Here is a 22,219-nt window from a genome sequence, read left to right on the forward strand (position 1 = left end):
AAAAGGAGAAAAATGTACTGCCGTAAATATTATTCAATTCCAGATTCTAATATAAATCGCTCGTGTTGGAGCTTTTTCCTTTTTCAAATATTAATATTCCTGGTTTTCTTGCAAGTACTGGTATGCTACATTTTATATCTGATTAAATAAAAACTGCAAATTAGGATTTTCAAAATGTAAAGGGGTTAAGAATTCTATTTTTGAGTTGGACTCGCTTTAAAATATTGAGATTATAGTTCTGCTCAGTGCTCACTTGTCAATGTTTGAGAAGCTTGGTTGTGTTTACTTGTTTACAAGAAGCACATCACAAGACTAAGATGCATTTGCCAACATATGGACCTTCTACTCCTTCACAGTTAGAGAGTATTTACTTCATAATGTGCCGGTAGGCAAAGTTACATGGTAGCAGGTACACAGTAAATTAGTCGAAGTCCGTACAAGTTGGGCCAGACACCACCATCATTGTTTCAGAAAGAAAAATAAATTACCTTATAATGTACTGCGAACCTGCAACTTTCCAGGTGGTAGTCTTCTGTTAGGAACAAGAGCTGATATATATAACAGCTACGCTGTAATTCTAAATCTTGTCTTAAATATGGTTTTGCTCCTGCCGCGTTTGATGGGCTTACCGTCTAAGGTACCAACTTCCCTGAGCATCTTCTGCAATAAATTTGCAAAGGGAACTAGGAAAATCTCTAGGCCAAATAACAATGTCACTTCCTGATATATCCATCTTTGATAAATAATCAGCTGCTCTGTTTGTTTCGCGCCACGAATGAGTAACTTGGTACTTTTGAAACTTCTTCAAGATTTTCCAAATGTGTATGAGACAGCTACTAGCCTTCTGACTATATGGCTGCTCTTTGTTAATGGCTTTCACTGCACTCATTGAGTCGGATTCTACCCATATCATTTTGATCCCTATACTCGCAGCAAGTGTAAGACCTCTCCAAATAGCTAGTAACTCAACCAAGAAGATATCTCCACGCAGAACCTTAGAGATGCAAGCACATAAAGGAACACCTTCATCATCGCGAAGCAAACAACCAAGACCAGAATTTTTTCGGTTTATAGATCCATCTGTATTTAGCTTTGTCCATCCAAACTCAGGCTTTTTCCAAGTGCAGTACTTAACTGGTCTTCTCATTGGTAAATTAAAACCTCTTAGTTCCACAAACTTTTCAGATTTTAGCCGGCTCAAACTCTCAAGTAAATCTGTTAGATAATTTCCCTCTAACTTTGAAGCAAATTTGGATATTTTACTTGCTATCATTTCGTGTTTCCTTTCTTCTTCTTCTTCTTCCTTCAATTTGTGCTTCCTACCTTGGATGTGTTGCTTTAGACATCTCTCACTGGAAGTGCTCACAAGACATAAAGCGCAGCTCCAGTCCATCTGAACTTTCTTAGGATAAATTGGCCGATCACTCGTAGGAGAAGATTCAACCTGAAACAGAATTATAAACAACAGAATAACCAAAAGGTTCATGAACATGTTACTGTCAGCATATGAGAAGGCGTTTGCTGCGGAAAACTATGATTACCTCATAATTGACCAAACTTTGCAGGTTGTCCTTTTCCTCCTGTTCAACATATATCGGTGCTGCATCAATATAATCACTGATTTTCGTGGGTATGCAATCATTCTTTTCCGTGACCTTTTCCACGTGTGGATTTGGGGAAACATGTGGCTTAACAAAGTGCATATACACATAAGAAGCAACACTAAACTGAGGCATCACGAGCAAGAGGGATGCTAATCCTTTTGCATAAAGCCAAACTGAAAACCTGAAGAAAGCAACACAGTGAAATATGTCCTTCAGATTAGATAAAAGCTTGGTCAGAGCCATGGAATGAGCACGAAAGAACAGCCAAGAGCTCAACTACAACTTGCTATAAGGTTCTGAATTTGTAATTGCAAACATAAATCCATACATTTCCTCATAAAAAAGAAAATGTCATCTCTAAGTGATAAAGTTAGTAGTCAAGAGAACCAAAAGCTTTGATATACCGCGAAGCTCTAGCTAAAACAATCTTTCTCTTTCATTTTCATGCAAAACAATCATAGATTTTTTACTTTCTAATGGATGTGCCTCAACGAGGGCTTTTGCTAGAGGCCCCACCCAACAGGTAATGGATAGATTAACCAATACAATGATGATGCATTTAAGCTCTTTATATTATCATGTAAAAACATGAGATATGTGTTATATTCGTGTAGTGGTTAACACATTATGTGACTCAGCTGTTATTGCAGATGCTGAGTGTTCTCTCTCACCCATCCAAAAAATGGTAGCTCTGAAATGAGCCTTTGCCGCAACCTTGGCTGGATTTTAGAAGTTCTTATGCCTATACAGTATCGATCTGTAATAAGCCATTTAGTTTCAGCCATCAGTTACAGCTGGTCTGCACAACTCGAGACACAAATATATGTCCCGAATAAGCTGATACTGCCAAACTTACACAACTTGCTACGATGAATAGAACTAGATTCTTACTCGATAAACCACAATTTCTTTTTCAAAGGAGGACTTGGATAAATCCATTGCCACAAGCTAGCTTCCCGACAAAGGATGTTCACTATATATTATACAACAACAACAACAACAACCCAGTATAATCCTACTAGTGGGGTCTGGGGAGGTTAGTGTGTACGCAGATCTTACCCCTACCCTGGGGTAGAGAGGCTGTTTCCGATAGACCCTTGGCTCCCTCCCTCCAAGAACTCTCCACCCTGCTCTTGCGGTGACTCGAACTCACAACCTCTTGGTTGGAAGTGGATGGTGCTCATCACTAGAGCAACCCACTCTTGTCGTTCACTATATATTATATACCTCTAAAACCTAATATTTTCCCTATATACACGGTCTAAATTTTCGACAAAAGGTAGTCAATTGACCACCCTTAGGGCAATGTAGCTTCGCCCTTGTCCGAAGGTGGATAGCTTGCATATAAGAAGTCTAAAAACATTTCTGTATATAAAAGCAAATGAAAGATTACCCTGTCAAAGGCTTTGCAAGAGTCAACTCCAATACAGTGGTTAATCCAAATAGGACCCAATATTGAAGACACTTTTGGTAGCTGGATGCTTTATCACTCTCTATCGCCCGAATTGATGCATATCTGCTTAGTCAAGAATAGCACAATATAGAAAAGGCTAACTATCCCAGTTCACATATCCAGCAAAAATTCAAAGAAATAAGAGAAAATTAAGTAATTCTTTTTCTAACTTACAGAGGACACAGCAATGTCACTGATGGTCTGCAGACTATCCAAAAAGAACTGTTGGAAAAAAAAAAATTAAGACATGAGCAGCTGATCTAAGCAAAACTTAGAAGGCTAAAATTATTTTCTCTTTCCACATGTGTATATATAGAAAGGGCTTAACAAATAACAAGTTCCTGAAAAATAGGACAAACAATTGACAACCCCACAAGAGAACAATGTGCCACAACTACTAACTAACTCCAAAATCTTAAACAAAGCAATCGAGATTGTGTCTTTTTGGTCAAGAAAAAGATAAAAAAAAAAATAGGAAGAATTACTAAGTGGCAGAGGAATGGAAGTTATGAAAATACTTACCAAGAGAGCAAAATTTTGGCTGAAATCAGAAGAAAGTTGATCAGACCCATTGTTTACTGACTCACTGCCGTGCTGTTTCCAAGTTCTTGCTTCCTTGTTATACAAAATTTTAATTTTGTTAGTATCTTCTTCTTTTTTCTTTATTATTCATGCATGTCTTAAAATTTGATTGGTCTTTGGAAAAGCAAAGGGCAAATAGTTTACAGTGGGAAAGGAAAACGCATAGACTTTGTGCCTTTCAGGCTAAGAGTCAATGGTTGGTCAATTATCCAATAAGGAAAAAGGGGTGGCTTTGTGGTGGTGGTGGGGGGAGGAGGTGTTTGGTAAGAAACTTAACTTCATATCAAGCAAACAATAATTCTCACAAAAAAAAAAAGAAGGAACTCTGAAGAGATTATCACATAAGGGAAGGTGTATCAAGTTGAGATGCACCGTCAATTTTCTACCAATCCTTTGTTTTTATTTTCTCCCCTCCTGATTTTTCACCCCGTGTTAGATAGCATCAGGGTCTCGACTAATTCAGATTTACGTCGTGTAAAATTCATTAAAAAGGGAAATGTTCTCTATTAAGATTTTTTCGATTCCCAAAACTCAAACACAAATATTTTGGTTAAGAGTAGGGGAATTATATCCTTTCACCACCACATTGATTGTAAGCCTTTGTTAGTAATAATGAGACTTTAAAAGGATGGGGATATTAATATTATTGAGGTTCTCCAATTATGGTTCTTAATAAAATTTCGCTTTATGCCAAAGATTTTGAATATATCTTTTTTCTTCGGGTTTTTCCCCATAATTAACATGTCATTTGAATTTTAGAGTGTTATTTCCTTCTTTTACATTATAATGATGTAATATAACATCAAAAACTTAGTTTGAACAATAGCATAAACAAATAGAGTTTGCAAACAACACAAAAATTGATCAGTAACAAACGCTAATTATTTTTTCCTGCTTTCTAGGTCAGTCTTGCTTATGAAAAGCATATATAACAACTAATGGGAGATAAACATCAAAATCTCAAGTTCGAACTCTAAGAATAAAAAAACCGATGGTAGAAAGCGTATTTCTAGAATCTAAATTAGTTGAATCAATAGATTTTTTGGGTTCTAATTGTTAGTTTTCTTTACTTGTAAGGGTAGTGATATTGCCGGAGTAACACCATAAACTCTACCCTAGCTTAATTTAGTTTTGATCCGACTATAAAGCACCCGAGAAATCCTAATCGTGTAACACGGGTGGAAAACGCATTAACGCAGCCCAAGTTTCGGTAAGGATCGACCATTATATAACCTTGGTCTGCATCGCAATTGGTCTTGAGGTACATGATGAGCAGCGATTACAGAAAAATGATGTCGCACCCGACGTTAAAAAATCTCAAAACGGATAAATAAACGATTGGCAAAAGAAAACCGCCAGAATCATTTGGCATAGCAAATAGACTGTACAGCATTATAGACAGGTATCTCACAGACTTAAAATGCCCTTGGACTGTTCTCCTGTTAAAAAAAATTCTCTTTTCTAACATGGAAATTATCTACAGAATCTAATTCAGAGACCACCGGTGTTAACCAAATCCAAACCCTTCATTGGCTTCATGAATGGCAAGCAGTAGCCTCTCCTCTAGGTGCTCTTTAGAGGGATACTCTGGTAGATCAAGCTGGTTGAAACTGCGCCCAGCAAATAAACATTAGAAATGTGTTCGCAGTAAATAACTAACGACGATAAAGGAATAAAATACAAAACAATCTGTCCAATCTCAATGGCTTCCTTTGATCAAAGATGGAGCCAGGTCAAATGGATAAAGAAAGAAGTCATTAGATGACGTGAACAAATTGATGTCAGTAGTTGAGATGTAATCCAAGATTAGGACAGTTTCATATAATATTACTCTGCATTAGATTTAAATACTCATTTAAGAAAGCTTTCCTATCTCATAGAAAAGCTGCCAATTCATCCTTGCAGTAAATTAGGATGCACACAAAGGAAAGAAAGAGAACTAATTTGCAGAGGGAGCAGCATGGATCTTCTTCAGCTAATAAAATTAGAATGAAAACCAAAAGGACAATCATAGTTTCATTTCAGATGATAAAAGTAATTACCATGTATGTGCTGAAGGCAAGTGATCAGGACTGCCGTAAGCCTTGTGGATCTGAAATTTCTGGGAACCTGAAATTCCTTGTAGTGCACTAAACCCTTCCAATGGCACCTGGAGAAGTTGACAAAAACTTGTTCGAGATGATTGCAGGAGACATAAAGCATGAAACTGTAATCAAATAAAAGCAACAAACTACCCTTGAGGTCCCAGTGACAAATTGTAGAAGGCGAGCCTTGTCTTCCTTGCTAAAACCTTGAACGATTTCCCAAAACCACTGAATAACTGGTGATGCTGGGCTGTATCCAGAATATTCTGTATTTGCCCTCAAGTCATCAACTGCAAAGCAAGGGAATATCACATGTAAGGAGCAACTCTTCTTTCTTGATATTGACAAATAACTATCTACAGCAGGATTACAGCATCAAGTAGCAAATAAAGGAATAGTGAAACATACGATCGATGTCTGGTAGACCGCTAATTAATAACTCGAGTTCCTTATCATGAAAAACAGAAATGAGATCCCGCGGAATCAGTTCACTGAATCCGTCTAGAAAAGCATTTATCTGAGGGCGGATAGCAGTCGTCAACCGATGTTCAGCAACTAAGTCAACGTACTGTTGCTTATTTTCCTCAGTAACTCTTTTATTTCGGCCACCCGGAATCAGTTCGTAGTCGGTAACCTGCATTATACAAATTTCAATCAGAACTTCTGAAACAAAAATGTTGAAATTTCACTCCTCGCTAAAGAACTCATACCTCATTGCGTTCATAAAGTATCAACTTTTCTTCATCAGCATCAATGCTGAATGTAAGGTCTAAAATGTCACTTATGTCATTCTGTACAAAGCAAGAAACGTGAGCAGAATAAATATTTAAGCAGCATATCCGCAATCGCTAAGAAAACAGAAGACGCTACCTCAAGCAGCCATTTCAAATTTTTGTAGTAGTCAGGATCAATAGCTTCAATATCATGATATGTCACTTTAGCGCCCAATATATGCTTGTAGAAGGATCGTGTAAAATGAACATCAAGAAGTTGACCATCAAATAATGCCTTCCCAACCTGGGATGTACATAAAGCACATGAGATATTGTTAAACTGAATGACTCAAGCAAAACAGAAAAAAGCAGGTACTCACAACTCGCCCAACAAATTTGAAGTATGAAAGGTGCTCAGTTTGGTACACGGAGTTGGGATTTGGCTGAAATGTTGCTTCATTGCCAACTGTAGTAAACAACAGTGCTCCCTTATCAAAAATTACTCTGGACAGCAACTGATACCATTCCCTAGTAAGTCCCCCAGCATCAATCCCTTCTTCCCCTTGGAAATGAACAGTCAACCTCCCTTTCAATTCTTGAGTTGTTCTCATGCGCAGCTGATTATATGAATCTTCAAGTATGTAAGCTCTTCTTACAGAAATTCTCAGAGGACTGTGATGATGATCATGTTGATGTTTAATCTTAGATCTAAAGTGGGATCTTTTATTGTCAAAATCAACAAAACGAGGAACCTTCAGCATGATGGAGAAAGACTTCTCTAGTAGGCCAGGATTCTGCCGCACAAAAGCATTAAGAAGTTTCCTGTGCTTCTCTGCAAATTTTACGAAAGCAATGTGCTTCTCATCAACTTTCGTTGCAGATGTAGGTGTTTTCGGCTGCATAGCAGAAGCAGTTGCTTCTTCTGGATCAGGAATTGTAGCAATACTAAAATCCTGCCCTGCACCCAAATGTCCAGGATGCAACTTCTCACACATCACAAAAAAGGACTCTATGTACGGTAAAATATTTTGTGTGCCTGCTGGAAGTGGAGGCATTGCTCCAGAAGGTTTAGATGTGGTAACAAGGGATGAGTGTGACAGGTTGGTTGCTGTTTCAGAAAAACACTCTATTTTGCTAATGCAAGTGCTCAGCTCCTGCCATAGAGGTTCTAAAGCTGTGTTAATGTCCAAAACCAGGTTGACAGTAGCACCATGCTCCTTCTCAGAAGGAATTTCATTATCCTTGTTCTTGTCACCAATTGAAGCAACAAGAGTGCTTAATGCTTGCAAAACTCTGAGTATCACGGCGCCATCAGTTGAAGTGGTACTGAGCAGTGCTTTTTCTACTTCCCTAAACTTGTTTAACTCATCCAACGCAGATCTTGTCAGGCTTTGCACAGAGCCAGCTAGCTCAGTAATAAATAAATGACAAAGGGCGGGAGCTATGGCCACCAATTTTTTCAGTACCTCAGCTACCAATGAGTAAGCGTTGTCTGACAGACTAGCAAAAGAAGAAAACATTAAACAGCTTCAACAATGAATAAATTATATATTATTCAGCAACATTAAGTATAAAAAAACCACTGAAGGTTCAAAATGTACTTGGTCGTGTGAAAAGGATAGTTGAGTCTTACATTTCAAGTAAGTGCATGTGCAACCAAACACATAATTTTGTGCCACATACAGAAGCCACATGCATGAAAATTTTGAAAAGAACACCACACTAAGCAATTAGTTTATTTATCCAAGTCCTCCTTTGAAAAAGAAAGAAAATATACAGCAAGTACAAAATTAGTTCAGTACATCAATAAGCCAGCCAACTCACAACTACATTTCAATAAAGGAGCATGGCATAGCCCCCCCCCCCCCCCCAAAAAAAAAGGGAAGCATCTCATAAGAAGTACTATCTACTGAACTTATCAAATAAAACCAGAGATGCGCTTTTTTTTTCCGTAATATCTACTTAACTTAACAAATCAAACAAGAAATGCTCTTCTTTTTTTCGCAATATCTACTGAAGTTCAAACCAGAGTATTTAACATTTTAAAATACATCGATGCAATAGCACTAAAGCAGCATGTAGAAATACATAACGTCAAACAGCTTGAATAAGCACATTACAGGATAAGGAACTAGCTTACCCTTCTCTGGCAAGCAATGAGCACAGGAGTCGAAGTTCTAATTGTGGAAGACTAAGCAAAATACTTTCAGTAGTTTGGTCTCCGCCTGCAACAGAGGATGAGGCTCCGGACTTGTCCTCAACCTCAGATGAAGCTGCATGAGATTCAGTATTCATCTCAGCAGTAGATTGAACTGGAGGACCAGTTGGTTGTTCTGTAGAGGACGATCCAGGTTCTTCATGTGCATTTGATTTGCTTTCGGTGTTCAGGACTATAACATCTAGCAGATTTAACAGCTAGATCCAAAAGAGAAATTGTTAGACAGCAAGAAATACCAACTAATGACTACTCAAAGAGACATCCCACTTATGCAAACTACCTGCTCTAGATGCGCAACACTTCTCAAGTAAAGGGGATGATTCAAGAGGCCCAAAAGCAATGCAAGAGCTACTTGTCCTTCAAGCTGCCATCTTTTCGGTCCATCAGCCTCAACCATCACAGCTTTTCCACGTCTCTGATCTGGACTTATTGGCCCTTCCACCACTGGTTGAGGGAGCCTGAATTCAAGTAGAGTCTTTGCAACCAAAGAATGGTTCTTCGCCAAGTATGTAAGTGTCTCAAGAACACGACGAGATAGTAAAGGAGGAATTCCTACAAGGCAATGAGATGAATGAAATTTACAAGGCAAAAACAACAACAAATAAAGCAACTGCAGTAGCAAGACTAGTAATACGTAATACACAACCAAAAAGTTGAAGCAAGGCACTAAGGTCTAACCATCAAGATGTTGAGGACGCGAATACATCACGTTACTTTGGCAACCATATAGTCGATATGGGGGCTCAGCAGTATTCAGATTAGCAGGCCGTCCAACATCAAGCATCAACAAGTCCATAAGGATTTTAACTAAAGCAGCTCTTGTTTCAGCATGTGCACTGAGATTCAACAGCAGCCTCTGTAGGGGGACTTTGTAGATTGGCTGCATGGGGCCAGATGTGTCAACATTCAAATCATAGATGCAAAAAAATCAGCAATCTAAGCACACCAAGTTTATACCTGGAAGACGCGGAGCAACCGCACCAACGCTCTTAAGCCCTCAGTGTCAACTAAGGGAGACCCATCTGCCTCCAGAGGCTTACTTCCAGCTGATCTACGGGAAAAGGTTCCACCAGCCCTGTCCAATTGTTCATTCCGTCTAGAGTCGCCTCTACGACTTCTAGGATACATACCTAAAAGTGTCCGGTTATACCTCCGTGCAAACCTCTCGCGCAACATATTTGCTTCCACCACAAGAGCAGGTGTTAAATTAGCAAGAATAGCATCCGAAGAAGTCAAAAGGACCTGAGACATGAAATATTAAGACCCAAAGATAGCCATAAAAAGATTAATGGGAGTCAAACTTTAATCACAACCTGAAGAATTGAAGAAGAAAAAATAGGAAAACAGGATTTCACTTGTTTGTGTAAATGAAATTAAAGTTCACGTAAGATTAGAAATTCATCTAAAGAAGTACCTCTTCCCGTAATTCCGAAGGGAATGTAGCAATAATCGACACGGTGTCCATCTCAACAGGTTGGCCCTCTAATTCTTGTGACTGCTGCAGCCTTTGTGCCCGTTGTTGTGCCAAAACTTCTTCTCGGATATCAGGTGGGAGGGCTGCCAGAAATTCTGGATCAATATCTCCACTAGTTTGAGGCTCAGAATTTTGTGGTTGAGTTGCTTGACTTTGTTGAGCTGAGAGAACCTCAGCTCGCAACTCTTCAGGAAGTGCCTCTAGAAATGCAGGATCAATTGATCGAGAATCAGCATCCAAATTAGGTTGCTGTTCCTCGCCTGGACCACTTTGTTCTGCTTCTTGACTTGGATGTTCCGAAGCTTCAGATACACTATGAAGGGCTACATCCCTCGCACTTACCTGTGTAGAATTTCCAAAAGAAATATTAGTCCTCCTAGTTCGAACATCTGCTGCACCTTGCCTATCTCCGCCATCATCATGCCCATCTGCACTTCCAATTTCAACGTCAAGACTTCGAAGACTTTCACCCAGAGTTGCACCACTTCCACTGCTTTCTTGGCTAACTGCCTCAATGTCCCTTATGGCAACATCATTCTGTTCAAACTGCATTTCGACAGGCTGAGACTGTCCACCAGGTGAATCTGCTCCTTGAGTAGAAACATTTGCCACAGGTGTTGCATCAGCACTGCCAGATCCATCCAGAACTGTTGAGGGGGCAGTTGCATCTCTGGCCTCATTATTGCTGTTGTTCTCCACAGCAGCTGCAGCAGTTTCAGCTGCCTCACCTGAACCAGCAAACTGGGTGGTCTCACCTCTATTCAGAGACCCCTCTGTGGCATCTTGATCAGCTGCTTTCTCAGGGGTTGACCGCCTCAAATGGGAAACAAGCATATTCTCAAAACCCTGTGGAAGAGTAGAGGCATTTGATCCACCACTTTGTTGGTTATCAGTAGTCCATAAATTAAACCGTTGGTTGTGACGGCTGCTCCGAAGAGAACGGAAAACAGAATCCAGCCGTGATGAGGTTCCTTCTGAGCTCCGATCTGAATAAGCATCACGAATATTCTCTGTCATGAGCACGAAGGGACTAATGAGATTTATTTTGAAACCAATAAACAAAAGCACGTGATACATCATTGCACACCAGAGAAAAATTATTATGATATTAACCAGAAGTAGTCCAGATACCTGATTGCCGTGGTTGACCCAATTGTAGCGAGGAAGAGGGTTCTACTAGAAGAGGGTGTTGTGAAGGAGCACTGCTGTCACCATTTCTTCCCAAAAGATTGTAGATGGACGTTGTACGCCCCTGGCGCCTAGAGCCAAAAACTTCAACAGGCATAACATGTAAAGTTTCACTAGAGAGGCTATTGTCTCGGCCAAACACCTCAATATGGTCAAAAACATTTATTCCATTTATTCCATTCATTCCATCACCCAGTCGAAGTATTACACCATCCTCCTCATCCTCGTCGTCTTCATCCTCTTCATCCATTACCTCCTCATCAAAATCATCTTCGTCTATTTCTTGGTCATCTTGATCAATATCAGGATGTTGTAAGTGATGAGCTTCATCTTCCTCAAGATCATTCTGTTCTTCTTCATCCCCCTCTTCATCTTCATCAACCTCATCTCCTTCATCGCCTGACATCTCATCGTCGTCGTCCTCATCATCGTCATCTTCATCAAGATTCTCTTGTACATCAGGTGGGATTTCAAATCTTATCTCAAGGCCATTTTCCAGATTTCTGGTATCCTCATTACTTTCATGCATGTAATCATCTTCATTAGATGGACCAAAACCCCCATCAATATCCTGGTCATGTTCCATATCATCAGTGACAGCTTCAGACCCACCAAAGTTTTGAGACGCACCAAAGGACTCAATATGATCTGTTGGCACTGGATTCCCGTTAGGCTGTGCTGCAGTTTCATTAGTCTGTAATGCAAAGGCATCATTAGTAGTCCCAGGTTGACTAAGGTCCTGAGTTTTTGTTGACTGTTCTCCCTTCCCAGCATTGGATTCAGCCGCATGCACATGCTCCTTTGTTACCAACTCCAGAACTTTTACAACGCCAGTAACAACCTTGGAAGAATCAGTATGATCCAGGTCCAGGACATGAAGGGCTCGAGTTAGAGATTGAACCAAACCGACATCTATGAAAGTAGCTGAAGCTTCTGATGAGATGGAAGAACCTGTAGGTGCCCGAGCAGTCAGTACATCATTGAGAAGATCAATAAATGCTTGAATATCGGTTGCTGGTGCCCTAAAACCTTTTTCAAGCTCAACAAAATCACTAAAGACACTGTTGATCTCTGTAAAGATTCTTTTCCTTGCCTCTGTCGAACGAACACAAGATGCCACCAAAAACTGGCTAGCTCTGCTCGAAAGTTTTTGCCTCCAGTCCACATCAGTTTTTCTCTCTTTCCTAGAACTCTTGGAATGTGGTAAAAACTTATGAAGAATATGATGAAAAATTCCACCAGTAACGTGCCCTGTGGGGCTCCGTTGAGGAGCAGCTATGCAACTGCTAATTTCAGAATCTCTTCGAAGCAGAATATGAACTGACGCAGTGTACATCAAAAAAATCTCAGTCAGAAGCTTCAAAATGAATACAATCTTAGCCATAGATGCAGACAATTCATGGCTATCAGCTTCACTTGCTTCAGAAGCAGACGCGATAGCTTTTCCTTTACCCTTGTTTGCAGACACATCAATGTCCATATCTGTTGAATTACAGCTCTCCTTTGTCACCTGTTCGTCTTTCAGGGGAGGAACAAACTTTACAACTGAATCCAAGAGAAGCTCAATGACATTTACAAAGCTATGAGGTGGCTTTCGATGGACTTTAACATTCTTAGAACTCGCATCAAGACTCTTGCCCTGTACTCCATGGCTCACATTACCAACACCAGACTTCAGATCTGCATTCTGGACTTTATCTTTGTCATCTGATTTCTCTCTCTCCCTATCTTTGTCCTTTTTGTCCTTGTCACGGTCTCTCAACAAGACTACATAAGGTCGTTCGCCAACCATCTCCACTTGGCACACTGAACGAGCAGCCCGCATGAAAATCACTGGATCCCGTTGAATAACAGAAGTCAAATTCAACAGGAAATTACGAGCTGTGAGCCTTCCACTTGACTGCCTATTAGAAGCAGTTACAACATTGTGTCGTATCTCTGCTTCCATAGCTTGCTGTAGAGTCTGAGGATCCTCAAGAATATGTCGTATTATAGTAGCAGCAATATTGTCAAACCCAATAAACAAGCTGCTCGTTGGCAAGGAAAGCAGCAACTGCAATCCACCAGCATCCAGAAAGTTAACAGCAACCGAGTGAGTTCTTGTAAGAGTTGCACATAGCTGCAGCACAGCATGCATTGTTTCTGAGGGAAGGTGGTTCCTCATACAACCACAAGCTATTTCAACAAGCCGCTTCTGCTCCAGTACATCCAGATATTTTGGAGACAAAGAAGACTGCAACTTATTATATTTGTCCTCGTTGATCGAAACTGGTTTCTGTGTAGCATCATCTCTCTTCAGCTGTTCCAGAATTTCAGCATTTAACTTCTGATCCACTTGAGCAAGCCGATCAATAGCAACAAAAGCTGCTGTCACCCATTTGGGAACTTTCTCCCTATCAAATGAACTGGAAATCCATTGTGAGAGAAGATCAGATGAAACTTTGACCAAACCGTTCTTTGCAGCTATCTCTCTGGCCTCGGTATCTTCATTAAGGATCAGAGCCAGAACATGAAAGAGATTAGAAAGAATGCTGCTGTTACAATCCTCAGAGGCATTACTAGAAAGCTTCACCTGTTCAACGATAAATGAAACCACAGCTGACCTATGTTCACCATCATTTTGGGAGCATATCATCACAAGAAGATCCCTGACAGGAAAAGCAAGAGAGTCTTTCATCTGTAGAAGCTTTCGGCATGTTGACAACAAATCATCAACAGGAGGAGGCTGAACTATTTCTTCATCAATTGTCTGGCTGCTTTCTTTGGGAACATCTTCCTTTGCATCCGATCCAGAGTTCCCAAGCGACATTGCAAGGGCACGGGCGAGTTCATCATCTTCCTGTGCTGCTTCTTCTGGATGCGAGAATAACCACTCCATTGCTAGCTCAACACTATTTGACCCAACCTGCCTCAAAGCCTCTTCTGCCCTACTCCTGGAGAACCCCATTTCAACAATTGTAGAAATTGTAGCTTCATTTAGAGGAGGACCGGACACGCGAGCAGCAGTACTGTTTGCGTTTCTGACTTCTACTCCAGAGTAGATGTGTCTAATGATGTTGAGAACTGCTGCAATGAAATCATAATTACATTCTGTGAATTGCGGATGAGTCCAAACAGGAAGAACCGTCTTCAATACCATGGACTGAAGAACCTTTACAAATGTCTCCTCATCCCGTGGAAATGGGATATCACCACTTATCAAAGGTTGATTTAGTAAATGCTTTGTGAAAGGAGATAGAATTAAAGATGAAGTCACCAAATGATCCATCAGCTTCCCATAACTTCCTAAGGAACCATATATCCATGAACGGTCTGCATCTTCAACTCCATCCTGCCTTGAATGTGTCTCATCGGTTTCCATAGGAGAAGTAGGAGCTCTATTGACGGCAAAGAGTAACTGACTAGTAGCTTCAAATGTGGTCAACACTGACTGAATAACCCCACGCCCATAAAGGCAATTTAGAATAACAGCATTGCACGAATCAGGCTTGTCCAGCAGAATCCCATCAATAAATTCAACAACCTTGCCAAAATAACGACATTTGGTTGACACAGATGCCTCTGATCCAGAAGTACTTACATGACCTCCAAAATTCATGTGATCCATAGCAATTGAAGCAAATGTTGAAGCAACAGATTTTGACGGAGCTGAAACATTGAGCATATCATCCCGCCTTCGCGATGGAAGTAGCATCACCTTGCCCAACTCTTGAAACAAATGGGTGATATGGATTGACAGGGATTTTACCATATCACGGCAGGAATGATAATAGGACCTTTGTCTGTCCTCTTTTCGGTTACTGGTTCCGGCATCATCAAGAGAATCTGATGGTTGTGAATGATGACTAGCTTCTATCCGGAGGTTTGAAGGACCGTCAGTGGTCTGACGTTGCTGAAGACCAGAAGCTCTAGTCAGATCACGATATAGATTGATCAGATCAAAAAATTGTGACTCAAAACTCCACCCTGACATCCTCCTGCGAAGTAATGGATCCAGAAACTGCCTGAAGGAATTTAATCTTTGTTCTTCACTATCAGTTGCACTCAATTCTGACTGCCGCGCCTCATCACTTTTACCAGCATCGCCTTCCTCTACATCAACCTTAGATTCTTCAAGCAATGCTATCTGCCAAAGAATTTCACGATGAATACGACCAATATCTTCCAAGACATCTTTGCTACCATTTCCAAACTCTGTTAACAGAGCAGTTACCCATCGGTTGTCTTTGGAGGCAGCCAGAAATAAAAGAAACTCAACTAGAAAAAGTGAAGAAAATGTCTTCTCTGGAATATTTTTAGGATCCAGGAGAAAAGCACCAGAAACAACATCAAATCCAGACAATGCTTTTTTCAGATGATCCTTGAGAAAGGAACAAAAAGCACGAGCCAAAGCAGCCGAGTGGTGTTGAGTAAAAGTCTTGAAGACCATGGTGCTGTGTAATGCTATGGACATCCCTTCAGACGACTGGGCAACACTAGGCCGTAGGAGTAGTTTCAACAAAGCTTCAATTCCCGACTTCTCCACAAATAGCCGACAAGTTTCAGAGTTCTCCATTGTACGATGAACGAGTACCATCACATGAAAGACAGCCAACTGAATGAACTGCTCATCACTGATAGCTTCACCAGTTGAATAAGTTGATTCGACCAATGAGCTGGATGCAACACTCTCCCTGTTATCCGCGTCCATGTCCATTTCAGTAGTTTCACTTGATTTCCCTGATGACTCAGCATGTTCACCATCACCCCGTGACGCAATACTGTTAACAATCTCAATTATTAAATCCACCCCAATACCTCTCAGTGAAGATACATGACGCAACAGCTCTTCCACAGCATTTGCCAAAGGGACAATACCTTCATTCATAGCTACCACGTATTTCTTGTTGGTAAATATGTCAACAAGGAAACGCAATGCTGAGGTTTCCTTCACCGATTCCAGTCCCTTCCCATTAAGGCAAATTGCACCAAGACCATTAGGTACACAAGTAAGAGCTTTTGGAGAAGGTAGTATTCCAGACACCACTGAGGACAAAAAAGCATTAGGAAGACCCAACTCATGCAAAGCAGGGAAACATGTGGGGTCTTTGTGAATTATTTCACTCATAACAGTAACCGCCGAGGAATAAATATCACCTCCAAATCTTTCCACATTACTAAATATCAGACACAAAGTGGCAGGTAAAGATGCATCGTTAGAACTCTGCGATCTGGCCGAATTTGCAGGAGCATAGGTAGCAGACCCAAGTGCCTTCAACAAGACCCTAATAAGTCTCTTTTGAGAATATGATTGTTCATCACTAGATTTAAAATGCTCACCAATGATCATAGAATTGTCATCATCTCCAGCCATGTCAATCACTCTGTGCACTTCTATCTGTAACCTATTTGCCAAAAGCTCTACTCCACCCAAATCTTTGAAAAGGGTTACTGCTGCATTACTATAATCCAGAAGCTTTTGCAGTGTTTTCACAGCCAGGCAAACAAGATGTATATGTGCAGGCTCAGCATCCTCTACTAGAGGCAAAAAAGTCGGCACCATTCCAGACCCTCGAATAACACTCCCAGAACTAGAAGAAGATATCACATGTAGCAGGTAAAACTGCAGAACAGCTTCAACAAAGGATACAGATGACAAGTCATTTGAGCTGTTAAGTGACAAGATTGCTCTCTGTAAAACATTTAGGAGAATCATGCGATTACCGCCAGCAAAACTGATGCTTGACCCACTCAAAATCCTCGCCCGCTCATGCGATGATGCATAAGCAGCTAATTGCGCACCCAAGGCATTCATTGCTAGCGTTCTAACATTTCCAGAGATGGTTTCTTCAGATCTGACAATCCTGATCAACTCATTTGTGTATTCAGGTTCATTAGCAAAAAAGGACGCAAGTTCATCATGAGAATCACTAGCCTGGACAAGCACAATGAAAGCAAGAAGACAGATTTTGCTGTAAAGCCTGCATACCCTGGGGGAGCGGAACGCGTGTGCATATCTGATTCTTGTTAGCAACGCAAACCTTTGCTCAGGAGGAATATTGTACTGCTCAGTGCAGAACTTCATTAGCGCCATATCTTCCTCTTTCCGTACATGAAGATCAGGTATGTGAATTACATTCAAGTTTGTTGACACTGCACCATCCCCAGCTTCAGCATTGTTTTGAGTATTGGCACTATGCAACTCAAAATAAAGGGTGGAGCCTAACTGGTAAAGTGACTTGTCACCATCATTTTCCACATTGGATGGAAACAAAGATAGGCCTTCATCCTGACTTCTTTCGTTTACAGTAACGCAGTAATACAAGCCCAGACCTTCTTCCTTGCTTCCCCACCCCTGCGCGAGTGACAGGAGACAGCTATTTATAGAACCACATCCAACCAACTTACCACTTGCATGTAGCTTGGATGGATTTATTTTTACTAATACAGCAAGAGTCTCTAATGTTGCAATGAGGAGCTCAGGATCTGTTGAAGCCAGCAAGAGTTTGAAATGCTGCCAGAGAACAAAGGAAAAAAGTTCAGACATCATCAATACACATGAATAATTTTTAAGACGCTCATCCACAAACGAGCAAAAAGTTTTAGCATCTTCAGCTTACCTCCAAGCCACTAAATGAACCCTTGTTATGGCAATTTTCTAGTATGATCTGCATCACACGTAAGATTTGAAGAACTGCCTGCTTGGGGAAAGGACTATCATCTCCTAATATGTTATCAGACAAGAGAAGATCTTTCCTACTACATAGATATGACTTGAAATACGTATCGAAATGTAGAAACAATGGTCTCCAGTGATGAAAATTTCCCTGAAAAGAGAAGTCCAACTAAGTAAAAGCCCAAACTGCATAAAAATCAGGATAAGCAGAGGTAAGATGTATTCACCTTGCCATACTCCCAGCGGAAACCGGAAAGAGGTATTGCAATATCTTGTAATGGACATTGGATGACCTTGTCGATAAAGGCCTTTATTCTGGGAGGCTGACATGTGGACAAATGCACAATAAGCTCATGCAAGTGAATGGAGAAAAAAACTTGAAAAGGAGGACACAATCACGAAAGATAAAAATAGCATCAACTGCAAGAGAGAATCAGTAATGGAAAACAGAAATCCTTTCAAGCAGCGGGAAGCCAAGGCCCTAATCAGATGATATATTGCTTTGTTATTTCCTTACATATGACTAAATACAGTGTATATATTACTAGATCCATGAAAAGATGATTAGACCCCCCCCCCCCCCCCAAAAAAAAAAAAAATCCTTAAAACTCCACCGATAAGAATAACCTCTACTCCACCGAATAAAACATAAAAAGAGGATGAACAATGGTATTGATTGATGTTAAGGAACATGGCTTTGCTAGAAACATAAAATGGGGAAAAAACTTTAGAGCCATTTTGGACCATGATAAACCATTTCAGTTCTTAACCCATGCCAGCGTCTTCAGCTGTAAAAGAGCACCCATTGAAAAGTAATAAGGGAAGGAATTATTATCACTGTTAGTTTGAAGATATCTCTTTTTCCAGGTAGGTCTCAGTTTAGATTGTAGTGAAACAGTATTAAGAATGCAACCCATGAAATGAAGATGCAAAATCCAATAAAAAATAAAGCTAATTTAACGTAAACGCCAGTCTTTCACAAAAAAGAGTGGCGATAAGCATAGAGTGTGCCACAATTTCGTGTATCCATGACTAGATATGATTCAAGATACTACAAACAACACATTATTGAAACACCATCTTCTCCTGGTTTATAGAAAATAGAGAAAAGATACAAAGCTTTTCCTCAGGAGTTCTAAATGTATTAAGTACTATTTATGAAGTGCTTATACAAATTAATCAAGGTTCAGTTTGCAAGGACCGGTAGGCATCCATCTACCATATTGCAAGGAAAGAAGGCGTCCTTTTATTGTGTCAATTAAAGTGCATCGGATTTTCAATTTCAGTTTCTTTCAAGATTCAAATATACACTAGTGGGCATATACGCGGAACGCATTCAAGCTACAGAAGGAAGGGAAAAGTATCCTCCTGGTAACAATATGTAGTGCTTATCAGTATTTATGAGTGGTTAGGAAACTTCAATAATCTAAACTTTCATGCTATGAACCAGTATATTTTCCTTTAGATTTTCTGCCTCAGATGTACCAAACTTGTTCTCTTTGATTTCAATTTACTTTTATAAAGTCCTATCAGTAGCCAGCTACAACCAAGGATTTCTTTGAGCAGAGGCAGATATATTTTTTTTGCCGCTCATTGACTACGTAATTGAATTAATCTTGACACACCATAAAAGTCAAATGTGATTAAAATAATGTGTCAATGATTTCGTGAGCATCACACGAGTAGCTGCAACTATTATTCGACTAATATGCAGCACTAGAGCCAATACATTATATCCTTCTACATTAGCTTGCAACGTCAACCTCTCATCAACCATGACAGGAACCAATTTATTTTTTTAAATAAAGACCATGAAAGGAACCAGTTTTAAACCCTAGGATCTAGAGCTAGCATATCCTGATAGGAGTGCCGCAAAGCTGCAAACTTGATAGTAAAAATCAAGCTAGTCAAATTCAATATTAATTTCAATAATTTTCTTTACCAAGGACTTGTATAGTAAGTAGTATCAGTTGTCAAACAAGCTTGAACAGTCGATATCAGTAAAGAAGAAATAGATATCTAGCAGTAATACAATTTTAAATATTTTCAGTATCTTGTAACCAAATACCAAATCAAACCCGCAGCTTTTCATAGATTCTGAATACATAACAAAGACTGATTTTTGACTCAAATGGCACGAGTACACTTGTAACAGATGTAATAAGTTTCAGACCCAGACGGCATCAGTACTTATGACAGATTTTCAACGTGTCAATCACAAAAAAGCAGATAAAATAGGGATTGCATAAACACTTAAAATGAGTTAACTTCTAATTCTCAACTCCCCAACAAGCAATTTCCAGACAAAACCCTACTAACACACATTCCACGTCTTGAATAAAAATAAAATTAACAACAAAAGAAAATGTACATTGTGAAGTAATTTCATAAAACCCTAACTGGCATGTCCACAACAAGCTATTTTGATACAAAACCCTTAATTACACGCAGCACCAACCAAATACTAACTTCAAAAAAAATATGAAAAAAGGGAAGGAGTAAAAGGAGTACATACAGGCTCAGAGTCGAGTTTAATAGATGGACCAATGGCTCCTTCGCTGGAGAGAAGTTGCCGTAACCTCGACGGCAAACTCGATCTTAAAGTCGTCATATTCAACCCCTACTGTATTTACTGACGCATATATAAATCCAAACACACAAATCAGATAGCAAAAAATAACCCCAAAATCCAAAATAAGAACTTTTCAAACATTCACATACATAAAAAAAAATCAAAATAAAGACATAAAACATTAAATCGATCAAATAAATACACAAAATAATAATCGAAAGTGATTTTTTTTTTCTATTTGTACCTGAATTAAAAAAGTCGCGGATATGTGACTCATCCAGAGAGTGTATGTCTGTACAGAAAATAGGGTTTATAGAGAGGAAAAGAACAAAGGAAAACCCCAAGGCCAAGAAAGAGAAAATGGTGGGGGGAGGCGAAGGGGGGTGGGGGGGTTCCTTTTGCCTTTTGTGTGTGAAATTGGTTTTAACTAGTACTAACCCTGGGAGCGATGACAGGGGAAGAGCTTATATACACGGTAGAGCTTACACACAAATTGAGTCTTCTTCTATTTTGAGGGTCTTGGATTCAAGTCGGTTTTGCTATTTGGTCCTCTCTTTTTCCAGTCTCTTCGAAATTTTCCCTTTGTTTCTTACTTTCTATTTTTCTATTTTTTCTTTTTAAATTAAAGAGATATAGTGTATCAAAAACAAAAGATATATAGATAAGCTTTTCATAATCATAAATAAAAACTAAAAGTATCACGAGTTATATGCATTTAATTTTAAATTGAACATATATTGATCGAGAAAAAAAATGATAATTTGTAAAAATAAGAGTAATAAAAGAACAATATTATTATTCTTAAGAATAAGATATTGTAAATTTTAAATATTTTATCAATATCTTGTTATTTTCTTCTCAATAAGGAGAATATATAAATTATCTTTGGCGTCACTATTATATTAATATTATTCGAATTTGTACCGTCAATAGTAACAATTTAGTCGTAAGAGCAATAATTAGGTTATCAAGTGGTTATTGATGCTTGTTAATAAATAAATCATATAAGATGGTCCTACATTTACTAGTTTGCTTAGGAAGTAAGAACAAAATTCAAACAGTATTTTCAATATTTCATTATTTTTTTCATTATAAGGAGAATATGTACGAATTATAATTTATTTCAAATTTTAAGTTTTTGTTAATATTTAGTTAATTTTGTTCTCAATAAAAGGAACATGTAAAAATTATCTAGATTATATATCCATCGATATTTATTTATTCCCAGAGTGGAAGTTGTTTATTATGCAAATTTTCGCTTAACTTACATATTTTAAGTATAAATTGAATGCATCACCAGAAATGGATGATGGTTAATTCCTATTATATTAATATTATCATATTTGTAGCATTCTTAACAATTGGGCGGAGACATAGGGGTGCAAGAGGGTTCAATTGTACTATAATGAATCCCCTTCCTCTGGAAGTTATATTATATACATAGGGCAAAAATAAATTTATTTTTTTATACATAAGTTATTGAATTTTCTTAACATAAATAAAAAAAAATTAATTCTTTTGTTTAAATTCCAAACTCCGACACTGAATTTAGTTATATAGCAATGATAATTAGGTTCTTATGGATATTTGTTGGAGAACAAAATCTAACAAGATGGTCCTGTATTATTATTTCTTTATGATGGAAGTAATAAAATCTAAATAATATTTTCAAGATC

General features: G+C 39.0%; 2 protein-coding genes across 3 annotated transcripts; both read right to left on the reverse strand.

The window, feature by feature from the left end:
• Positions 1-304: 304 nt before the first annotated feature.
• LOC104101668 (uncharacterized) lies at positions 305-3,781 on the reverse strand. Its single transcript, XM_009609156.4, has 5 exons — positions 3,580-3,781; positions 3,232-3,279; positions 2,998-3,120; positions 1,542-1,785; positions 305-1,444 (listed from the first exon to the last, which is right to left on the reverse strand). Exons 1-5 carry the CDS (start codon positions 3,627-3,629, stop codon positions 626-628), a joined length of 1,284 nt encoding a protein of 427 aa, XP_009607451.1. The 5' UTR covers positions 3,630-3,781; the 3' UTR covers positions 305-625.
• A 1,196-nt stretch (positions 3,782-4,977) lies between these two features.
• LOC104101666 (E3 ubiquitin-protein ligase UPL2-like) lies at positions 4,978-20,980 on the reverse strand. 2 transcript variants are annotated; one of them, XM_009609155.4, is made up of 17 exons: positions 20,788-20,980; positions 20,487-20,603; positions 18,199-18,294; positions 17,916-18,122; positions 11,260-17,809; positions 10,069-11,114; positions 9,612-9,896; positions 9,333-9,534; positions 8,935-9,206; positions 8,577-8,851; positions 6,817-7,936; positions 6,594-6,740; positions 6,434-6,514; positions 6,132-6,357; positions 5,874-6,013; positions 5,682-5,788; positions 4,978-5,249 (listed from the first exon to the last, which is right to left on the reverse strand). In XM_009609155.4, exons 2-17 carry the CDS (start codon positions 20,580-20,582, stop codon positions 5,147-5,149), a joined length of 10,953 nt encoding a protein of 3,650 aa, XP_009607450.1. In that variant the 5' UTR covers positions 20,583-20,603; positions 20,788-20,980; the 3' UTR covers positions 4,978-5,146. The 2 variants fall into 2 exon arrangements, with proteins under 2 accessions (XP_009607450.1, XP_009607449.1); XM_009609154.4 differs by having other exon boundaries at positions 10,069-11,138.
• Positions 20,981-22,219: the final 1,239 nt, after the last annotated feature.

Source organism: Nicotiana tomentosiformis, chromosome 4, assembly GCF_000390325.3.
Source record: "Nicotiana tomentosiformis chromosome 4, ASM39032v3, whole genome shotgun sequence".
In the NCBI taxonomy this organism is placed as follows: domain Eukaryota; kingdom Viridiplantae; phylum Streptophyta; class Magnoliopsida; order Solanales; family Solanaceae; genus Nicotiana; species Nicotiana tomentosiformis.

What these genes read in the sequence shown, in the direction of transcription:
- LOC104101668 (XM_009609156.4), bottom strand. Translation starts at nt 3,629, where the DNA reads ATGGGTCTGATCAACTTTCTTCTGATTTCAGCCAAAATTTTGCTCTCT. An exon ending in GCCAAAATTTTGCTCTCTTG is followed by an intron (nt 3,280 to 3,579) that starts GTAAGTATTTTC and finishes TTTTTCCAACAG; the next exon opens with TTCTTTTTGGATAGTCTGCA. An exon ending in CTTGCAAAGCCTTTGACAGG is followed by an intron (nt 1,786 to 2,997) that starts GTAATCTTTCAT and finishes TGCTTTCTTCAG; the next exon opens with GTTTTCAGTTTGGCTTTATG.
- LOC104101666 (XM_009609154.4), bottom strand. Translation starts at nt 20,582, where the DNA reads ATGACGACTTTAAGATCGAGTTTGCCGTCGAGGTTACGGCAACTTCTC. An exon ending in TTGTCACTGGGACCTCAAGG is followed by an intron (nt 5,789 to 5,873) that starts GTAGTTTGTTGC and finishes CAACTTCTCCAG; the next exon opens with GTGCCATTGGAAGGGTTTAG. An exon ending in TTGCCTTCAGCACATACATG is followed by an intron (nt 5,250 to 5,681) that starts GTAATTACTTTT and finishes TGCTGGGCGCAG; the next exon opens with TTTCAACCAGCTTGATCTAC.